The sequence below is a fragment of the Chrysochloris asiatica genome, unplaced genomic scaffold, assembly GCF_000296735.1.
Source record: "Chrysochloris asiatica unplaced genomic scaffold, ChrAsi1.0 scaffold00219, whole genome shotgun sequence".
NCBI lineage: Eukaryota > Metazoa > Chordata > Mammalia > Afrosoricida > Chrysochloridae > Chrysochloris > Chrysochloris asiatica.
Genome location: NW_006408737.1, coordinates 3,755,624 through 3,779,126, shown reverse-complemented (window position 1 = coordinate 3,779,126; position 23,503 = coordinate 3,755,624). Strand labels below are relative to the sequence as shown.

The following is a 23,503-nucleotide window of genomic DNA, read 5'->3' as shown; positions in this document are numbered from 1 at the left end:
CAGAAACACATTCCCTTTTCTTTACCTCCTGCTGCTACAGTCCTTCCCAGAGCAAAAAGTCCTTCCCCTGCTAGCCTGAGGGGAAGGGTGGTAGAGTCTGTTCCAACTCATAGTGACCCTGTAAATCTACCGGAGCAGAAAGCCTCATCTTTCTCCTGAGGAAAGACTGGTAGATTCAAACTGCTGAACTTGCAGTTAGCAGCTCAGCTCATAATCCCTGAGGGGAAGGCTAGTTAAGGGAAAGGAGGCACTGAAGGGCTTCAGCTACTATTTTGAAAGTGCCATTTTGTCCCACTGACTGAGCACCAGGCTGGCTACTACCTTCCTCCTCTGGAGACTGCCTTGAGCTCTCCTCCTGGATGTAGCCCTGAGTCTGTCTGAGCAGAGGCTGCCACATGCCCAGGGCTAGAATGCCTTTTGACTTGGTGGAAGAAGACTCCTGTCCAACAAAGCCTGTCGAGATTCTCAGGAGTGGAGAACACGCCTAGAGAAAATTGGGCTTTAAGTTTTCCCAGAGATGGTGTAGACCCCTGGGAGTGCTGGGGTACTCAGGAAATGGCTGTTATACCGTCTCACCAAAGTACCACTAGACCCCAATTCCTGCACTCCTAGCCTTTGGACCAGAGGGAATAGGATTGAGAGGTAGTTATTTGGGAAGAACACTTTCAGTCCCTCCCCACACCCTTTCTGTTGTCCATGAGGCTCCTCCCCACACTTTCACTCTTCTCCATCTACCCCTACTCCCAAATCTGCTTTCAGAGAGAATCCTCTGGCCATACTGACACATTCAATCATTCATTCAATGATCCAATAAACTTTAGCACAAGCACCTGCTCTATAACATACTGTCTGGCTCTTGTTTTTGGAGGACTCTTCATGCTAGAACTCAGCTTCCACTTGGGGAACGGAGACCTCTGTCCTTTAGGAGTCAGCACAGAGGTGGTGGAAAGATCTGGGGCTTTGGAACCAAACAGACCCAAGACTAACTACCAGTGCTGTGGTCAATTCAGTAATGCTTGCAGTATCACTAGGGTACATGTCTATGGATTGGTTTAATTCCAATCATGTCAGACTGTCTTTAATCTACGTATCTAATCAGAAACCAAGCCCTGGTCACACCAAAGCTTTGTCTCTTTTACTTGCAAAGCACAAAGCGGAAGTTCTGCCACTACATGAGCTCTGGAGAATTTGGTCCTTGGTTAGGTTTTGGTGATGCTATGACTGAGAGAACTCAACTGCAGTGGAAAGGGGAAAGAGACCTCACTGAGTAAATACCATTTGTCAGACACTCTATATGCATTTCCTAATTCAATCCTTACCAGGATCCTAAGATAGATACTATTACCTTCATTTTATAGATGAGGAAACAGAGGTCTATGAACATTAATCTAGCAAGGACGAGGTAAAGAGAAAATTTGAATCCAACCAGCCAAGTTCCAAAGCCCTCTAACAACATCTCAAAGATAGGAAACAAGATGAAGCTCTCATGGAGTGGACCTCCACTCAGGCGAACTGTTCTGCAGTTGGCCAGGCCCAGGGACCCACAGATGTCTTTCTCAGCACTTTGGGCTTATCTCTGACGTCTGAGGAAAATTTCCAAGTCTGTCCAGGACTAACCTGTGGTCAGTTCAGGGAGTGGGGAGCATCCTCTCTCTTGTGAGCATGACCATGATAGGAAGGAAGATCAGGAGGCACAGACATATTAGCTTATTCTTTACTACAAGCAAACCTGTGCGAAGAAGAGTCTGGGGAGCAGGGGCTCTAGAACCTTCTCTGGTTCTGCCCTACAGCTGTGGCCAGGACCCTGCCCCTGTCTGTACCTCAGTTCACCATTTGTAAAAATGGGACTAGGACTGATCCCCAAAGGCCTTCCCCTTCATCTGAACTTGCAGAGGGGCTGAGAGATGAGATGTGTGTGCAGTCACCCAAACAATTCCCTCCATCGCATTCTCCATCTAGAGACAGACCAGTGGTATTAATAGCAACCTAATCTCTTTCAAATTCTTTGTGCTGCTAAAATGAAAGCAAAAATTCAAAGCTGGAAGTATTTAAAAAAAACAAAACAAAAAATCTCCCTTCTGAGAATTCTGAGTCACTCCCCAAAGGTCAGTGGTGTCTGGGTTAACCTGTTATTTCCCAGAATGGCCTCCAACACCCAAAGATTAACAGGGAATCTGGAAGCCACTCAGTTTGCTGGCCATGTTCTTGGGACACAGCTCACTGTCCTGTAACTGTGGTTTCAGAGAGGAATGTGATCTGTTTGAGGTTGGTCTCAAATTTTGGAACAATATCTTTGGGGCCAGTCGGAAGAGGCCACTTCTAAGAATGTCAGTTGTGAGTTGGTCTGCATAAGTCTGGAAGGGGCTGGAGGGTCAGACAGACCTGTGATTGACTCCTGATATTGCCAGTTATTGGCAGTGTGATTTGGGGCAAATCTTTGGACTTCCATTTCCTTATTTGTAAAATAGGAGAGAGAATGTTAATAATAATGATATTTATACTACCCATCTCATCGAGTTGTTGAAAGCCCTGAAGGGGATAGTTTCAGTCAAGACACTTTCTGTACCACGGTTCCTGCAGTTGCTCCAGTGCTTGGTAGGACATCCTGCTGGCTGACGTCTCCAGGTTGGAGACGTTCACCCAGATGGGACTAGGCATGCCTGTGCTTGTATGGCCTCTCTGTCACAATAGCCCTTTCCTTCTCTCCCTTGTGGCCATTAGGGTCCTACAGCAGCTCTTTCTAGGACAGAGCCTGTGCTATTGACCTAACAAATATAGGACTTTCTGAGCTGGATGGTTGGATGGACAAACCAATGGACAGTCATATAAATAGAAGAGTCAGAAGATGAGATAGATAAGTAGATGAATCAACAGACAGACAAATGGATGGGCCAATTTGCCAGACCGCACAGTGGGAATCATGAACTTTAAACTGTGGACCCACTATAATATCCTCATACGAACTCGATAAGCCCGAGTGTTGGTGCTGTTTTCTCTCCCCGCCCTATTTCACCTCCCCCATGCATAGTACATACTCCAGTTCTCCCGTCGGAGGCAGGCCAGAGGCCCTCGTGGCTGGGTTCTTTCGCTAAACTTTAGCAGAACTTCTGGTGGTGGAGGATGAGTGGAGGAGGAGAAAGATGATGGAGTTGACTAGGTTAGAATCCTTGCTCTGCCACTTACTAGCTGTGTGATTTTGAGCAAGTTACTGAATCTCTCTGAGTCTTAGTTCCTTAAAATGTAAAATGTAAATAATAAAACCCATCTCATGGGGATTAAATAATACAGGATTTAAAATGCATCTAGCGCAAAAGTATATTATTTTTCTTTCTTTCATGAGCAGAGGTAGGGTCAGGGCCAGATGAAACATTTAACTTTGGTTTATGGACTTCTAACTTCTTCATTTACAAAAATACATGGATAATTATCTCAGAAGAGGCCTGTGGATCATTTGCCCAGGTGCAAAGGTAACTAGATCCAAACAAGCTGCTTGCTTTTCTTCTCCGCACCTCAGTTTTCCTTCCTGTAAAATGGGCCAGGCTATACTTAAGCACTGACTGGGAGTAGAAGGAGTAGAGTCAAAAGAACTGACACTTGGCACTGACCCACCTAACCCTTTCCTGGCCAGGCTTGAAAGGCAGTGAAAAGTGCCTTGAAAATGGCTTACAGAAGGAGCAGCTTGGAGACCAAACATTTCTAAATATTTTTTCCTTTTATGGGCCCATGCTCTAGATCGCCACTTCCTGGAGATTGTATTCTAAACTTTGCTGTGATGGATACATAGTCTGAGTGCCCACGAGCTCCAGCGGAACCCAGATGTCACCCCGGGGGAAGGACTCTGCTTTTACCTTGCTATTTTAAGCAGTGGGATTGTAATCATGGATGGGAGAGAAATAAAACAGGGCAGGAACAGCGTGGGAATGGGCTTGCAGACAGGGGTGCTGGGGCCCCTGCAGAGGAGTGTGGCATTTCTCTTTGTCTAGTGTGAAACCTCACACAGTGTCTACTCTGCCTTTATCTTTTAGCAGCATACACCTTTTAGGGTTTGTCTGACTTCATTCATGCCTATTTTGTTTTGCTTCTTGACCCACAGACTAATTTAGGGTCTTTCCTAAGGAGTGGGAGGTGGAAGAAGGGAAGTGGAGGTTAGAAAATGTAATATTTCTGATGAGATTTGGGGATACCATGATCCCAGAATCCTCTGGGATGGGGCCATCAGTCTTGTGGTTTTTTGCAAGTAGGAAGGACCCAAGGTTCCTTGGAATCCTAGGATTGGAAAGGTTGTCTGAAGTGAATTAGAATCCTGTGATCTTTGCTGTAACCTTTGCTGGAACTTCCCCAGTAATGGGGAGCTCATTACCTTAAAGAGAAGCCCATTTTTATCTTCAGATGGTTCCAACCTCTAGGAAATGTTTCCTTGCCTTGATCAGACCTTTTAGTAATTGGCCATGAGTCTGTCCCTTGGAAACAATAAAACCATCTGAACGTTTATCTGAGAAGAGATTTTATTTCTCACTGCACCTTCTCTTCTCAAAGTCTCTGGTTTTTAAAACAAATCTTTGTTCTTATGGCCTCTTGCTTCCTTTTTTTTCCTGAACCTGTCCCAATTTTTCCAAATCCTTAACATTCAGAGTGTAAGATATTTAGTGGATTAAAAAAAATAATTTATTGTGAATTATGTGATAGTTTACATGAGAGAACATTAGCTTTACATTCATCCTATCGTATATCGTTTAATTACCATGGTTACAATCCTCTCCATGCATCATCAAGCAACCCCCTGGTCATCAGCACACAGCCCCTCTCCCTCTCTGGGTCTAATGTCCCCAGCCACTCCATCTCTCCACGTCATCATCTCTGCCTCCATCTCTGGGGTCACTACTTCTCTGGGTAGCGTCCTGCTCTCCACTCTTCTCCCTTGATGGTCCCAGGGACCTCCGGTGGATTTTTAAATATAAAGGAAAAGTGGAACTATCACCTCCCATGTTGTGGACATTATATGCCTATCAAGACCATCTGCACCTGCACATATATCACCCATTCAGTTTTAGTTTTTTTTTGTTTGTTCATATGGTTGATTAGACCAGCAGACTAATTATTTCCATGCGTCTGCAATTTTCTTCACACTTCCTTCCCCTGGGCAGGGAAAGCCCAATAGTTGCACCTTAGGTGCTCACACTTTAAATGGTATTATAACACATACAAAGACCTGGAGTTACAAAGCCAACAGAAAAAATGCAATTAGAATTTCTTAAGCTGAAATAACTGAAGAAAAATTCAAACCTTAACTTGAAATATTAAAGGACTCCATGGGCAAAATACTGAATGATGCAGAAAACATCAAAAGAAGATAGAAGGTACATACAGAGTCATGGTATCAAAAAGAAACAATCGATGTTAAGCCATTTAAAGTGGTAGCATATAATCATGAACCAATGATACTGAAGGAAGAAATCTAGTCCAAAGGCACTGGTGAAAAACAAGGTTCCAGGAATTGACAGAAAACAAATTGTAATCTTTCACCAAACTGATGCAGCACTGGAGGTGCTCACTCATCTGTACCAAGAAAGTTGATGCATCTAGCACAAAAGTATTTGTGCCAAGTGCCAGCTGGCCAACCAACTGGAAGAGATCTATATTTGTGTCCATTTCAAAGACAGATGACCCAGTAGAATGCGGAAATCTTTGAACAACGTCATTAATATCATATGCAAGTAAACTTTTGCTGAAAATAATTAAAAAATGGCTGCAACAGTACATCACCGGAGAACTCTCAGAAATTCAAACTGGATTTAGAAGAGGATGTGAAACTAGGAATATTACTGCTAATGTCAGATGGATCTTGACTGAAACTAGAGAATACCAGAAAGATGCTGTGCTTTATTGACTAGGTAAAGGCTTTCACCTATGTGGATCATGACAGGCTATGGATAACATTGTAAAGAATGAGTAGTCTAGAACATTTCATTGTATTCATGAGGAACGTGTATATCGACCAAGAGGCAGTCATTCAAACAGAACAAGGGGATACTGAGTGGTTTAAAATCTGGAAAGCTATGCACCAGGGTTGTATCCTTTTACTATATTGACTCAATCTGTATATTGAGCAAATAATCCTAATAGCTGGATTATATGGCTAATGTAGCATCAGGATTGGAGAAAAAACATTAATAACCTGCGATACACAGTTGATACAACCTTGCTTGCTGGAAGCAAAGAGGACTTAAAATACTTACTGATGAAGATCAAAGTCTTCAATATGAATTGCACCTCAATGTAAAGAATACAAAATTCCTCATTACTGGACCAGTAAATAACATCATGATAAATGGAGAAAAGACTGAAGTTATCAAAGACTTCATTTTGCTTATATCTGCAATCAACACTCATGCAAGCATCAACCAAGAAATCAAACGATATAGTGCACTGGGCAATACTGCACAAGATTTCTTTAAAGTGTTCAAGAGCAAAGATATCAGTTTGAGGACTAAGGTGCCTCTCACCCAAGCAATGGTATTTTCATTAACCTCATATTCATATTAAAGTTGGACCATGAATTAAGGAAGACCATAGAAGAATTGATGGATTTGAGTTATTGGAGAAGAAATATTGAAGAACAAACAAGTCTGTATTTGTATTTTGTTAGAAGAAGTACAGCCAGAGTGTTCCTTAGAAACCAGGATGGTGAGACGTCATCTCTCATACTTCAGACATATTATCAGGAGGGACCAGTCCCTGGAGAAGGACATCATACTTGGTAAAGTGAAGGGTTGGTGGAAAAGAGGAAGAGCCCCAAGAAGATGGATTGAAACAGTAGCATAACAATTGTGAGGCTGATACAGGACAGGGCAGTGTTTTGTTCTGTTGTGCATAGGGTTGCTATGAGTCAGAACTGACTCGATGGCACCTAACAACATTCATGAGATTTTAAGATTCCAGTAACTACACCAAAGTAGGATGTAGGACACTGTCTTTGTGGACTTTGTTATGCCAATTGACCTTGTTATCTCCCCAGGCTCAGCAACTCATTCCCTCTTGATGTGTTGTTGTTGTTGTTAAGTGCCATTGAGTCGATTCTGACCCATAGTGACCTTGTAGAGGGTTTCTAAGGTGCAGCTGGTGAGCTTGAACCACCGACCTTACAGTTCAAATGACTTTTCAGTCTGACGTATTAACCCACAGCGCCAAAAGGTTTTCATAACTTTACCTCCTTTATGCTCAATCACATTCATGGATGGAGTTCTTGTGTGTCACTTTAGGATAAGCACTAGACTGCAAGCTCAGTTGGAACTGCAAAGTCAGAGGTTCAGATCTACCAACCACTCCTCAGAAACCCTATATAGGGTTGCTATGAGTTGGAAATGACTCAGTGACACCTAACAACAATAACATCAATATTCATGTCTATATTTTCAGCCAAGGTAAGCAATCATGTACAAACATGCCTGTCAGACCTATATATATTCGTGGGTGTGATTCCACTGTCCCTCCCACACTTGCTCAGATTGTGTGTCTACCTATGCATAGACTCATAGATGACTGTTATTGCAAGATCAACACATTTAGTTGTAAGAGGTTTCTGGGAGGTGTAGTTGACTTCATTGGTGGATTTGGAGTTTGTGAATACTTTTTTTCGACCTCAACCCCTGTTATGATGTATTTTACCTTATACTGCTAATGTCACTGTTGCTGAAGTCCACGTAAAAGTGACAGAAATTAATCACAGAGCTCACCTTTGGGTGAACCTGATGCTCAGTTTATTCATACAGTAGCCATTTAGGATGGGAGATACAGCATACCCTAGCCCCACAGTTCTCATTCCTAAGAACTGCATTAAATCTGTCCAGTATGGTTTCTCCCCTTCCTGTTTTCATTTCCTCCTCCATCCACCAACTCTTCTGACTGGAGAGATTCTATTCATCATTCAGTGTTCATGCCTCAGTTCAAACAAAATTTCTATCATGGAATCTTCACTAAAACCAAGTATACTCCTCCATCTCTGGCCCCCAGTTCTAGAGTTAAGGACCCTTTCTCTGTGTTCCTCTCTTTCAAATATTTAGCCCCATTATACCATTTTCTGGACTCCGAGTGTGACAATGTAGGATCAGCATTGCCTGTGAACCACAAGGTCGGCAGTTCAAACCCACCAGCTGCTCTTCGGAAACCCTGTACAGGGTCACTATGAATTAGAACCAACTCAGCACTTTGCATGCTATTTTCCAACTGCCTCTCATCATTAGGCTCCATGCTCCTTCAGGGCCAAGACCTCATTTTCCTCATTGAGCATGGTGCCTGGTACAGTAAGCATTTAACAAATGTGGTGAATGAATGACATAGTTCATGGATTGTCTACTTGAGATGAGATTTCTTGAGCTGACCAGCAGGTGTCACTCAGTTGTTTCAGAGCTAAGTGGGGCCACCTTTCCATGACAGAGAATGAAAAATGCCAAGATGATGGTCACAGTGACTGACCAATCCCACGATGGGAGGAATGCATCCTAGGCATTTTTTAATGAATCCTGTAGAGAATCCACAACAAATCAAATACATGGCCTACCTCAGGGAGCTAGTTCCAGAACAGGTGTATGGGGCGGGGGGGAGGGGGAGTGCCATGGGTTGGGGTAAGGGGTCTGTCAGAGAGGTGGCTGATGCCAGATCTAGGCCTGCCCTGTAGCTGTCTGACATAGTAAGTATTCAGTAAATGACTGTGTCCCTCCATCCTCCATGTGTGTTCTAGTAGCCTCATTTTTGTGGCTTAGTACAGCATCTGATGATGCCATCTGTGGATCTGGTGCTTTTCATTGCTGTCAGCAGAGTGGCTCCTTCAGGAGGGCTCTGAAGTGTCAGAAGCAGGCTGCTTATTGATTTTGCAGGTCTCTTAGGACTTCCTCCATCATCACAAGGGGCAGGAGGTGTAAAGAAGTATAGGGGTGGGAGAGATCCTCAGCACTCCTGACAAGCTTCCTGGGCTGCAGACCTACATGCAGGTGGTCTCTGTCAACAGCTACTCTGTGCTGGGCACACTCCTTTCATCACCGGAACAACCCTGCATTGGGAGCATTCTCATGCTTCTGACATGGAAACTGAGACTCAGTGGCTAAGTCAACTTTCTAAAGACCATATAGTTGTAGAGTGGGAACTTGAATCCAAGTCTATGGTCTCAAAGTCTGCATTCCTTCTCCCTTGCTATCCCTCCACTCCAGATGGAAGGAAACTTGATATTAGTAGACTTCTCATCTAAGAGTAAGCAGAGCAGTTGGACTCACTGGCTCAGTTTTGTTGGCAGGAAATGAGAAATCATAATCCTGGACCTCTTGACTGTTGTTAGATGCTGTCGAGTCAGTTCTGACGCCCAGAGACTTTGTATAGGTCGTAATTCTTTACAGGAGCAGAAAGCCTCATCTTTCTCCTGAGGAGCAGCTATTGGGTTTGAACTGCCAGTCTCATGGTTCACAGTCTAGTGCTTGTCCTACAGTTCCACCAGCATTGTTTCATGACTTTTAAGAATCCAGTAGTTAGATACTTTCAGTTATAAGTAACAGAAAACCCAAACCACTGACTTAAACAGGAAGGAGATTTCTTTGTTCATGTACCGGGCCAGTCTGGAAAGACTTCTGGCTTCAGGCACACTTTGATCAGCACTCCAGCTCCATTTTGCGGTAACTCTCTTGACTCCGCCCTCCTCTCTGTGTGTCAGTTTTCTTCCCAGTCTGGCTTCCTCGTGGCAGCAGAATGGTTTCAGCTGCACCAGTCAGAGCACAAGAAAGCATCTGGGTTCCAGAAACTGAACCAATCACTGAAACCAGAGAAATGCCATGTGCTCATTGGCTTGCTGGTATTGTTGTTATTTGCTGTCACATTTGCTCCAATCTGTTGTATAACAGACCTCAAGATATAATCGTGGTCTGTTTCAGTTCATTGTTACAGTGATTGCTCATTGACTGGCTGGGTCTTTTGTCTATCCCTGAGCCAATCACCAGATTGGCTCCAGATGGATATTATGCTGAATGGGGTCAATCCCAGCTGGGCCTCAAAGCTACTATACCATGGGAAGGGGGTGGCGTGGCTTCTGGGGAAGCAACCCAAGGTGTGTTATGAGGTGCTTGGAGTGGACTTTACACTGGGCCCAGAAGTTTCACCCTGGCTGAAGTTCTAGAATTGTGGCTTTAACAGGCCCAGTGAGAGTTGTACTCAGGAGAGAGAGCCTGGTACCGAGGACCAAAGTATGATGAAGAGTATGAAGAATAAGGTCAGGAACATGTCCCCTTACTCTCCATCTTCATGGTCAAGGGAAGTCTAGTCACAAAATCAGGAAGATCTTTGTTCAAATGTTTGGTTCTTTGTATGGTTTGGACAAGTGGCTTGCACTCTCTGGGGCCGTTCCCTCATTGATAAAATGGGAATAGTCATAATTATATCAGGAGTTGTTGTGAGGATTCAATTAGACTATGCTGATAAAGCTCCTAGAAGAGTGCCTGGTTCAACAAATGGTACACAAATCCGAACCTGATCCCAGTGGAGTGTCTTCCATTAGCATTGGCTTTGAGGAGTTTGAGGCAGTTTTTTCCCATTTTGGGATAGTTTTGTTTACTGTAAGGACCAAATTAGATGCAAATCTCTAAGGTCACCTCTGACTTTGTAAACAAAGCCAGTGAGTGGAGGAAATGCATTTCCAAGAGCTTGCTTCTAGTCTAGTTTGACCTTCAGTGTTGATGTAAACTTGAGCAGGCTGATGCTATTTGGGCCTCTTTGTAGGTTGTGGCTCCTAGAAATGGAGCCAGCTCAGGACAGGGGTAGGAATGGATTTGACTTGTCCTTTTGACGTCCCCTCAGCCTGCAGAACCCAGGCCTCTTGGAGCACTGTGGGGGCTGACACAGCGGAGGTTCTGAGCACTCACAGCAAATTTGTCAGGAGGCTGCCATGCCCCACATTCCTGAGGACGAGGAGCCCCCCGGAGATCCACAGGCAGTCCAGAGCCCTACTAGCCAAGTAAGTACCCTGTCTCTGCTCTTGACTAGCCTGGCCAGGGGTCAATCCATGTGCTTACTGCCTGCAGTGGGAAGGTGTGTAACTTCCATGCTGAGGACTAATTACACTGAGTTCATTTACATTGACAGTTGTTGTTAGGTGCCATTGAGTTGGTTCCGACTCATAGCGAACTTATACACAACAGCATGAAACACTGCCCAGTCCTGTGCCAACCTCCCACATATCCTGAAAATGGAACTTTTTGGGCTGTGTCTGACTGAGACCTCGTAGGAAGTCAAGCCACCCTAACCCTGTTGGCTCAGCAAAAATAGAGAAAGAGGCAGAGGCCAAAACTCAGCATGAGGCCTCAGCATGTCAGAGTAGTGAGTATCAACAAAAGGTCACTTCAGTGAGTAGATAAATAAGGTAAAAATGTCATAGTAAATACTTAAAAAATTATTTTGCTGAAATTTTATTATAAAACAGGAAATGATGAAATTAAGTTAAAGGGTATCATAGAGATTTTATTGTGAAAATAAAATTATGACATGTTGTTTTATGTATTATGAAATATAGGTTGAATGACAATTTTTAGAATGTACAAATAATTAAGTGTTGATTTTGGTTTCTGTGTAGTTATTTTTCATATCAACAAAATAGTCTATTTGTATAATGACATATCCTTCGCTTCACATTTTATTTTATAGTGCAACCCTTGTCAAGCAATTTTATTTTTTAAATATTTAAGGCCTCCATCCATTTTGCAGGGACTTAAAAAAAGTTTTTTTTAGCTCAGGATCACAGAAAACAAGCAAGAAGACTCTGCGTTCAGAGTGACAGGTGGGACTGCTCACCTGTAGACAGTTGTTGTTTTTTTTAAATAGACTAATTTTTTATTGCAGTATTAGGTTTATAGAAAAATTATCCAGAAAGTGAAGAGAGTTGCATCTCCCCCTATGCCGTTTCTTTATAAATTTTATATTGCATCCCTGTGGTACATTTTTATAATTGATGAACCAATATTAATATATTATTGCTACTAGTATATTAGGGTTTTGACAAATTCAGAATGGTGTGTGTCCACCTTTACAGTATCACACAGAATAGTTTCAGTACCCTAAAGGTGTTCCATACCGTGAACTTTAAAAAATCCTTTGATATTTAAATCAATACTAGTTGCCATCATCCTCATCATTTTTTTTCTTCATTTGTTAACTGATTCATTTCCATCTGACTCTCACTGACCTGACCTTACATGTGAAGCTCTCCAACATCATTTTCTTTGGCTTCATGAACTTTGCAGTTTGTTTACATTGAACTTGCATCATCATACTGTATCTATCTTACAAGTGCTCCTGGCCAGATGAGAGAGAATAGCTCGTTTAAGTGAGGAAGAATGTCTGAGTGAACATACATTTTATAAATAGAAAGATCTTGAGTGATAGTTTCATGTGATGATAGCATTTGTTTTCTTATACACTGTAACTATGGGAACTTAGATAATAAGTATTCATTAAGAGTAACCCCTTGTATCTCTATATCCTAAGCCTGTGGGATTGAAATGCTACAGAGCTCAGCAGCCTTGTGGGGGCACACTTTCCTTAAACATCTAAGTGGCAGTGACTAAACCCTCAGTTCCTTGGTGATAGGCAGCCCAGCTCAGGGTTTCATTGAGCTTCCATTCCAGGGGCTTCTTGGGCCCCAGTGAATGCTGCTCATAGACGTTTTCAGTGAACCAAGAAAGTTGCTCTGCTCTCCTGCAGGTGACTTCTGATCTTCCCTGAACTGAGCATCCTGTGGCCTACTTCCTGCTGCTGCTTCTACCCAAGTATATGAGATTCCCCAAAGCATTAGCAATAGTGGACTATGAGGTTTTAAACATCTCTTTGGAAAGCTTGGGGTTAAAGAAGGGAATGGCAACATAGACCAAAACACTTGCAACTGGATTCCAAATGAGACTGTTTTCATTGTGGATCACGACTTTCCTGGGTGTGGCTCCTTAGTAACCATACTCCTCAGCTCCAGATTTTTTCTTGCACTAGCCATTTCTAACCTCTTCCATTTCTCTAGCAATTGTAGTGCCTTTGAACCTAATTCTCATATAAAATCTTTCTCTCAAATCCAAGACATCTTCCCCAAATAGCCGTGCCATGCTTTCCTAGAATAAAATTATTCCTAATAAAAGAGATACAACTCAGTCTTCAGTACAGATTACCTTTTACAATGAATTCAGTTTCTACTGATTCCAAACATTTCTAACTTAAAGGACATTCATTCACACTGTCTCCCCAGGCGATACAAAACAAGACAACACCAAAGTGTGTTTCAAAACCACTATATGGACAGCTCCATGAGGTTAGGTATGAGGGTAAATTTCCAGGGTTGGTCAAAGTAGGAAATTGATCCATGAGCTTGACACACAGTCAAGTGTAAGAAAGCCCTACTTAAACAGTTGGAGCTCCAGATTTAAGTTCTACACAAACCCATTCAACCAGACTTCTGTCAAATGAGAAGGTAGGTTCTGAAGCCCCTCCACTTGTCATGATTTTATTTCTGTGCTTATGGAAAATTAAGACATCAAAGACAATGTTTTCAGGTACCAATAACTTTTGCATTGCTGGATCCCAGTAGGAAAAGGAATTAACGTGACTTAGGAGCCAGGTATCCTGGGATCATGTGATAGACGGCACATAGCCCAGGTTTGAAGTGTATGGAATTTTGTGGTCCGATCAACTTGGACTTGAATCACAGCTCCTGTTCATCCTAATCAAGAGACCTTGTGCAAGTCTATTTACTTTCCTGTGCCTCTAATTCCTCATCTGTTATCTAGGACAAGTGGTTTCTTCCTCCTAAACTCCACCTGCTCACCCCAGTCCTTGAGTGTCTTCATTGGTCTGAGGGACCATGAAGCTGGGGCAGTTTAGAGCCCCAGACTGAGGGTCCCTTCAGATCCATCATTCTTTAACTCCTCAGCTATTCCTGCCAGGCAGTGGGCCTCCCTGAGTTCTCTAGAGACTAATGAGGCCTTGCCAATGAACGGGTTCTCACCCTCTTATACCCACCAGACAGCCCTCATTGGGTTTCTTGGGGAGAGAGGAAGAGCCAGGCCTCCTAAGTTTGCCTGGAGTCTCCAGGGGCTGGAGCAGTGAAATGCAGGCAGCCAGGGAAGTGGGGCTGACCAGGAGGATCCAGCTGGAATTCCCGGTACCGTGTGAATTCCCACTCTGTAAAGCAGGCAAAGAACAGAGCATCCTTCTGAGTTTACAATTCCCCAGGGTCCAGCCCTAGTTCTGGTGCCTCAGGCCCCCGCCCCCGTTTCCCATCACTGGCACAAGCACTAGGCAAAGCCTTCCCACGCAGAACATAGAAGATGTAGACTAAATCCCGTTTTTCTTTTTATGTGCACGCACATGCACACATAGACATTTTAAGTTCCAAATCTGGAGCTGTAATCAAAACTCACAAACTAATCTCAGATTGAAGTCTCCCAGAAATGCACTCTGTGTGTGTGGCTGTGCCCTGAACTGTGTTTTCTGGGTTGTTACTTGATCAGGGAGAGACTCAAAGGGATGAACTCATAGACAAGGGTTCTGGTAGGAAGAGAAGCTATTAGGACACAAGCCTAGGGCCTTCAGGACCCACAGAATGACAGACCCTCAGAACATAAAGGAATTCCAGATCTTTTCTATGCCCCCACTTTACAGATGGAACCAACTCAACAGCACTTCACAACAACAACAACTTTGCAGACAGGCAAAGCTATCTGTTGTTCGTATGCCTTCGAGTCAGTTCTGACTCATAGCAACTTTTTGTAGAGTTTCCAAGGCGTGGTTGGTGGGTTTGAACTGCCGGCCTTGTCATTAGAAATTTAATGCTTATCTTTAGTAGTGGGCCCCAAACTAATCACCTCAGGAACTTTTTTTTTTTAATTTTTAAAAAATGTTCTATTGTGAATTATGTGATAGTTTACATGGGAGAACATTAGTTTTACATTCATCCTATCGTGTATCATTTCATTGCCATGGTTACAATCCCCTCCATGCAACATCACCCAACCAAAGGGTATACACTACAAGCCTGCCCCCCTGGTCGTCAGCACACAGTCCCTCTCCCTCTCTGTGTCTAAAGTCCCCAATGGCTCCATCTCTCCACATCAGTATCTCTGCCTCCATCTCAGGCATCACTGCTTCTCTGGGTAGGGTCCCACTCTCCGCTCTTCGGCCCTGATGGTCCCAGGGACCTCCGCTCCTAGGCTGAAAAGTTAATCACTCCCCTCCTTGCTACAAAACGTCTACCTTTACATTTCCAATGCTCACAATCAGTCCTGATAACCATTATTCACTATTGTATCCCAAGAGACCTATCCGTATTTCCTTTCATCAGCCCCTCCTAGACAGATTGGATACTACTCAGTGGAGATTCTACCTTCCTCCACGCCCTCTGGATCTAGGTTCCCTCTTGAAAGCTTGTAAGCCAGTCACTTCTTGCCTTTGTAGCCCCTCTCCTTCCCCCCCTCCCATTTGGATAGCCAATGTCCAAGTTGCCCATCTGTGTATGGAGGGGGTGGGAATGATCCTTGCTGTAAAGATTTGTTCCCCCTTTTGAGCTACTGCATCCATAGGTGTAGGTCAGCTTCATCAAATTGTATCAGATTACTTTTTTTTTTTTAACCTCTTGTTTCTTCTTCTGTTTGAGCTCTGATCATCCAGTCATTGAAGCCAGGTCAAGTGGGTATTATCTGCAAGTGTGGTTGTTCTTGTGCATATGGCCTCACTTCTTATTAGCTAGACACTTCATTCTCCACTCTAGTCTTCTGTGGCTATGTCACTGACTCTGGGCCCAAGAATCCCCAGGTCTTGCCACACTGCTGGCCAACCAGGTCTCCACCCGGGTTCACAGGAGTCTATTGAACATTGTAGGGCTTAGCTTACAGCTTCATTGCTGTTTTCCCCTCACTTCCCCTTGTCGGTGATGAACGGGGTCACCAATCAGAGCGTGTATTCCCATTGAGTCTTAATCTTGGAAGGGGGTTTGCATTGAGGGGACCTGACCACTTGCCTTGATGTCTCCTGGGCAAACAACTTACTTGTTCTTGTAGTAACAGTCAGTCTGCCTATATTGTTTTGTATTTTTCCTGTAGGTCTTTCTTTCAAGAAGTATCATCTGTTCTTCTAGCCACTCCAGGTTAGTCTGCTTGTCCTTTCAAGTGAAAATTTCCCATCTCTGAAGATCTGGATGTGGTTCAAGCTTCCACCTATAGTCTTATGTATTGCAGAGGCTCCACAGGAAGCCTCCTTCACTGGGCACGTTGTAACCCCATTTTAGGTATTCCAATCAGTTATAGGCAGAAGGGGGACTTACAAGCTTTCTATGATGATGTTTCTGGCTATTTCAGGAACTTTTTAAACTCCAGATTTCTCAGCCACCCTAGACCTACTACTGAATCAGAATTTCCTTGGGTGAGTCTTGGGAATCTGTAGGACTAGCTCTCTACTGGGAGCCCATCACCTCATAAGGGAGTCTTTTGGTCAGCTCTGCTTACTGGTCACACTGGAATTTCCCTCCTCAGTGACTTTCCCTCAGTCTGCCTTCCACAATGGCCTGTGGTGGTGATGGTGGTTGTGTAGAGGGTTTCTATACTGTAAATCTTTACAAGAGCAGAAAGCCTCATCTAGCTCCTGCGGAGTAGTTGGTAGATTAGAACTGCTGATCTTATGGTTAGCAGCCTAAGTCATGATCTACTATGCTACCAGAGCTTCTGTTATTGTTGTTGTTAAGTGCCATCGAGTCAGTTCTGACTCATAGCAACCCTGTATAGGGTTTCTGAGGAGGGGCCGGTGCTTGAACCGCCAACCTTGTGGTTTAAACTGACCTAGCAGTCCAGCGCATTAACTTGCAGCACCACACCAGGACTCCTGGTGTGGTGTGGAGTGAGGTGAAATCTTCAGATGCAGGAAGGAAATTTCTAGGTCTTCTCAGAGTCCCTTTTCTTCCAATTTCTTTAGTCTTTGCTCCCATGACAGTTTTCAACCTCCTCTAATCCCTCCTAGGGACACATACAAACCCAGTCTTTCCTCTGCCTGACCCTAGGGGTCAGATGCAATCTGACCATAACACCAGTGATTTCCTGGGTTGTGACCAACAGCCAGTGAACATAATTGAACAGTATGGCCTCCTCACATGAGCCTCCAAGCCTGAGGGTGTAAAAAGGTTCATGTTAGCTGCTGTTGTTAAGTGCCATCAAGTCGGTTCTGACTCATAGCAACCCTGTAGAGGGTTTCCTGGGAACAGCTGGTGGGTTTGAACAGCCGACTTTGTGGTTTGCCGTCCAGTGCTGATCCTACAGAGCCACACCAGGAGTCCCGCATTTCACCTGTTTTAACTTCTGCCTGGAGTCCTGGTGTGGCGCTTTAAGGTCAGCACTCAACTGTAAGGTTGATTTGACCTGCAAAGTAAACTCACCAGCTGCTCCTCGGAAACCCTACACAGAGGTGCTGTAAGTTGGAACTGCCTTGAGAGCACTTAACAACGACAGCAGTTTCTGCCTGGACCACTCTCTTCCTGTTCCTAAGGATTCCTGAGCGCCCCCGGAGCAGGTCAGTATGAGAGCTCATATGCAGACTTTACATCTACTGCTCTAGTATTCCCCACAGTCAGCCCACCCCCTTCTCCCCATCCATCTCCACTGCCCACAGAGCCATTTAATAACAACAGATAGCACTAATACAGCACCTACAAAGCCATTTGAACTGCAAGGTCGGCAGTTCAAGCTCACCAACTGCTCCTTGTAAACCCTACACAAGGTCGCTATGGGTCAGAATCGACTCGATGGTGCTTAACAACAACAACAACAACATGTTACTCAGAGTCCTGGCTTGTGTTGTAGGATAAGCACAGACTGCTAATTGCAAGGTTGGTTATTCAAACCAACCAGCTGCTCCATAGAAACACTGCAGGGTCACTATGAGTCAGAACAGACTCAACAGCACTTAACAATGACAACAACAACATATGCTGTTCTACTCTATTACATCAGTTAACTTCTAATCAACCTTCTTGTTGTTATTGTTGTTAAGTGCTGTCAAGTTGGTTCTGCCTCTTAGCAACCCTGTAGAGGATTTCCACTGATCTTCTGGTTGAAATCAGCCTTGCTATTCAGTGTATTACTCTTCTGCGCCACAGCAGAACTCTGTAGGAGGTAAATATTAGCCTCCCCATTTCATAACTGAGAAAATTGAGACACAGAGAAGTTAAGTCTGTTCCTCTGTGTTTATGCAGCTTGTAATGACAAGCCTAGCCTGGCCCTGGACCTCAGGTTTCTCATCTATCTTACACTAAACCTTCTGCATGAGCTCTGGTGCCTGGCCAAAGGGATATTCTCCTGTGCTCCCAAAGCTACTTGTCTCAGAAGGGCCAACTTGGGCCGCTGCAGAACTCACTGTCATGTAAACGCCAAAGCACAACACCATGTGGAAGTGGAGCTTACCAAGCCCCTTCTGGGAGCAGTGGCGCCATTTCTTCCGGCTTCCCCATTAGGTGTATGAGACCGTGGGCCAGTAAACCAAGCTCCACATTACACGTCCTACCACAACATTGTGCTACCTAGAGCCTATCCTACGCAACCCCTTTCTATTTCCTTCAGCCACTCAGCAGAAACAGCACCATTTGATGTGTACCAACTCCTTGAGGCACAGTTCACTGTGCCATGCCTAGTCTAGGCCATACACACAAGCTACTTTCATTCCAGGTCTCACCAAGCTTCTACTTTGTGGTTGACTTTTTGATCCTTTAAGCCAGGGGTGGGAAACTTTTTCTGCCAAGGGCCATTTGTATATTTATAATATCACTTAATAAAAGTTTATGTTGCTATGACAAAACCCTCCTAGATTTATTGAATTTTCAGTCCTGACTGCAGTTGCCTTGGCAGGGCCAGCCTACAGGATTTTGCAGGCTTATGCAGCCCTTGGGTAGGACGTTCCCTGCAAGTCTAAGCAGTATTTTGTTGAATTAAGAGCATTGCAGCATTCAACTAACTGGTGGCATCTCCCCAACTTCCAGTTTTTAAGCAACTGAGATGAGGTTGGAATGAAATCTGGAGAAGCAGCCTTCTTTCTGTGTGTGGCCCTAACAGAAAGGGATATGCTTGTGGAGTCCCTGGAATCTCTGGCCATGAAGCCAAAGCCACTCAACCACCTCCTTTTTTGGCCCAGAATTGGAGACCATAGTAGCTGCCATCATAACAAATCTGAAATTCTCTTCCTGTTTGTGTTATCATAGTGAGAGACCCACCCTGACTCACCACCTTCGTCAGTGAACTGAGCCAGCCCTGCTCTTGCTGTCCTTTCAGAGAGTGACCAAGCAGGGCTCCCAAACAGCCAACAGCCAGGGAGATTGGGAAGGTGTAGGAAATGCTTCTTGTTCATAGAGTGTGACCCTGGCAAGTTATCAGCTTACCCCAGCGCCCTCATCTATAAACTGAGTTTACTGTAATAACAGTCAACAACTTCTAACCTTTATGGAGTGTTTACCATGTGCTAGCCTCTGTGCTTGGTTGCTGAATGCATTGTATCATTTTACTTTGACAGTGCCTTTGTGAAGTGGTAGTGTGCTGTGGAGTCGATTCCGACTCATGGTGACCCTGCATAGGGTTTCTGAAGCTGTAAATTTTTACAGGAGTAGAAAGCCTCATCTTTCTCCCACAGAACAGCTAGTAGTTTTGAACTGCTGACCGTGAGATCAGCAGCCCAACTCACAACCACTATGCTACCAGAGTTCCTTGCCTTTGTGAAGCGGGTACTATTATTATTCCCATTTATACATGAGGAATTTAGGCACAAAAGAGAAAAGTAATATGCACAAGATAACACAGCTAAGTAGTTGAACCTAGATTTAAAACCTGGCAGCAACCTGAAAACATATATGCAAAGTATTAAGCAAAGTACTCTGTTCATAGTAATTTGCTTGTTCTTTGATGGTGGTGGTGGTTGTGTGCAGTCCAATGGATTTTGACTAATAGAAACTCTGTATAGGGTTAATGAGGCTGTAAATCTTTATGAGAGCAGAAAGCCTCATCTTACTCCTGGGGAGCAGACTGGCTGATTTGAATTGCTGACCTTTTGGTTAGCAGTTCAACTTGTAACCCACTACACTGTGAGGGCTCCTTTGCTTGGTCCTTAACACAGCAGAAAATGATTTACAAAATGCTTCCACATATGTCATTGCAATTGATCCTCCAGCACCACTGTGATATAGGTAGAACAGAGGTTAGAGGTTAGAGCAGCTAGTTCTCTTATCCCTATGAAGGGAAAGCTTTATGGGTCTCCTATTGTGTTCTGTGTTCAGAGTCCTGGTGTGGCACTGGGGTTAATGTGCTGGACCACAAGTTTGGTTTGAACTACAGGTTGGTGGTTCAAGCTCACCAGCTGCTCCTCAGAAACCCTATACAGGGTCGTTATGAGTCAGAAGTGACTCAATGGCACTTAACAGCAACAACTTGAAGTCTTGGTGGTATAGTGAGTTAAGGGTTGGCTTGCTAACAGCAAGGCTGATGGTTCAAACCCACTAGCCACTCCATGGGAGAAAGATGAAGTTGTCTGCTACCATAAAGATTTACTGTCTGGTAAACTCAAAGGAGCAGTTCTAGTCCATCCTATAAAGTCACTATAAATTGGAATTGACTTGATTGCAGGAGGTTTGGTTTAGGACTGTGTTCTAGGCTTACATGCTATCTCACTTAACCTTCATACCAACTCTATACGGTAGAGATGGCAATACCTGTTTTTCAGATCCATAAACTGAGGTTTGGGAGGATTTAACTATTTGTCCAAAATTATGTATGAGTAAGTAGCAAGGCCTGGATTTCACTGTTTCTCAGTCATCAGCCAAGGAAACAGGTTATTGTTAAGTGCTATTAAGTTGGATTCGACTCATAGAGATCCTTTATAGGGTTTCCGAGTCTTTTAAAAGGAAACAGCATAGAATTACAATAATTAATTTCTCTTTCTAATCCAGAAAATATCCCATTATATCAAGATGAAGTTTGATTGACTATGCAGGGAAAGGATAACTATATACACGCATATAGTAGCCATTCAACAAATATGGAATTGAATTGCATTTATTCAACAAATATTTCTGAGCTCTAATCAAAGCCCTGGTGTGACACTGCAGGATAATGCACTGGACTGCAAGGTTGGTTTGAACTGTAAGGTCAGCAGTTCAAACTCACCAGCTGCTCCTTGAATACCCTATACAGGGTCTCACTATAAGTCAGAACCAAGTCAATGGTACTTAACAACAACAGCAACAGCCAAAGCCTGCTCTTATGATGATCACATTCTGGTGAACTGACATTTGAATGACAATTCCCTCTGATCTGATTTGTTCTGTGTTCCCCTATGAGTTTCTCTACCAGGAATGGAAAGATCTAGTGCTGCCACCAAGAATATGTAAAGTTTAATATGCTTCACATGCTTGAGAAGGATTGCTGGCCTCTGTCTCCCTTTTACTTCCTCCTAGCTGTTCAGGCCCTACCTTTAATTTGTCAGCAGATTGGGTTTTCTGTCTATATTGCGCTACGGACCACTTAGAAGTGTGTGCTCTCTCACTGTGGAAGAAGGCTTAGGGCCCAAAGAATCCATTTTCTCTAGGATTGTGATGAATACTAAATAGATAATGTATGCAAAATACTTGAAAGTTGGCAAGGGCTATCTAGAGTGAAGACACCTCCCTACCCCAACTCACAGAAGAGGGAAAGATGGACTACTTCTGAGTATTTAGTCACTGAAAATCTTGTGAATAGCAGTAGAACACTGTCAGCTAACACCAGAATGCTAAATATTGAAACATGAGGAAGAGCACCAGAATATTGTCAGATATCGTGCCCCTTAGGTTGGAAGGCACTCAAAATATGATTGGGGAAGAGCTGCCTCCTCAAAGTAGAATAAACTGTGATGACATGCATGGAGTAAGGCTTTCAGGATCTTTATTTGCTGATGGGACACAACTCAAAATAAGGAGAAACAGCTGTAAACATCCATTAATAATCAGAACATTGAATGTAGGAAAAATGGAAGTTGTCAAAAATGAAATGGAATGCATAAACATCAATATATCCAAGGCATCAGCGAGCTAAAACAGACTGGTATTGGCCTTTTTGTATCTGATGATCACATTTGTTTACTATGCTGAGAATGACCAATGGAAGAGGAATGTCATCGCATTCATCATCATAAAGAATATTTCAGACTTATCTTGAAGTACAACATGGAACCAGCTCGATGGCACTTAACTATTATTACTAACTACGAGGAAGACCAATTCATGCAACTATTATGCAATTTTACGCACCAACTAAAGTCATTGATGATGAAATTGAAGAATTTTACCATTTTCTTCGTCAGAAATTGATCAAACATACAATCAAAATGTATTGATAATTACTGGTGATTCGAATGCAAAGGTTGGAAACAAAGAATAAGGATCAGTCATTGGAAAATAGAAACGATGCTGGAGGTCACATGCTAGAATTTTTTTTTCAACTTTTTATTGTGCATTGAGTGAAGGTTTACAAGCAGATTATCAGTTTTACATTCAACAGCTCATATACTTTGCTTCATTACATGGTTGCAATTCCCTCCACGTACCAACAGTTAACAGTATTTACCTCTATTCATTTATTACATTCCTCCCTGTGTCTTCTACTACCTTCATCTTTCCTCGGCTAACCTTTCTCTTGTTATATATTGCCTGCCCTGTCACCTATGTTAACATGTGTCTACCCTGTAGCCTGTGGCTAATCCCTCCCACCACTTAACCATCACAGATTGTTTATCAAGAAAACCTTAAAAAAATTTTGTTTTCCAACATTGGTCTCACACAATATTTGGCCTTTTGTGATTGACCAGTTCCACTCAGCATAATGTTCACCAGGTTCAAACCATGTTGTGAGATGTTTCACAGATTCATCATTATTCAACGTTTTTAGTATTCCATTTTGTGTAAGTACCAAAGTTTAGCCATTATCCTATTGATAGGTATTTAGGTTGTTTCCATCTTTTTTATATGTCTCTTGTAAACAGTGTGTTGAAGGATCTTGTTTTGTTATCTATTCTGCTCTCAATGACTCTCTTTTTATCACCCCCTCATTCTGTAACTAAACAACCTCATGAAAGCTTATAAGCCAGTCACTTCATGCCTTTGTAGACCTCCCCCACTATTTTTGATAGCCAATGTCTAAATTGGCTGTTCCTTGGTATGAGGAATTCTTCCATTCTGATTGTAATTTTAAGTCACTGCATTTATAAGCAAAAGTCTAGTTTGTCAAATTTTAGCAGTTTGCACTTGTTCTCAGTATCATACATCTTTTTGCATGATAGAATTTTGCAAGACCAATGACTTTCTTTTTTTTTATTTTTAAGTTTTTATTGTGAATTGAGTGATGGTTTACATGGTAGAACATAAGTTTTGCACTCATCCTATTGTATTTTTTTCACTGTAATGATTACAATCCCCTCCACACATCATCATTCAACA

The 23,503-nt window shown here is 43.2% G+C and overlaps 1 protein-coding gene across 1 annotated transcript in view; it reads left to right on the top strand.

Moving 5' to 3' along the window:
• Nucleotides 1-23,503, top strand: part of MRVI1 (murine retrovirus integration site 1 homolog) — a 190,061-nt gene that overhangs the window by 48,013 nt on the left and 118,545 nt on the right. The window contains 2 exon segments of the mRNA XM_006873009.1: nucleotides 10,834-10,907; nucleotides 10,910-10,990. Of these exon segments, the coding sequence (XP_006873071.1) occupies nucleotides 10,834-10,907; nucleotides 10,910-10,990 (155 nt within the window).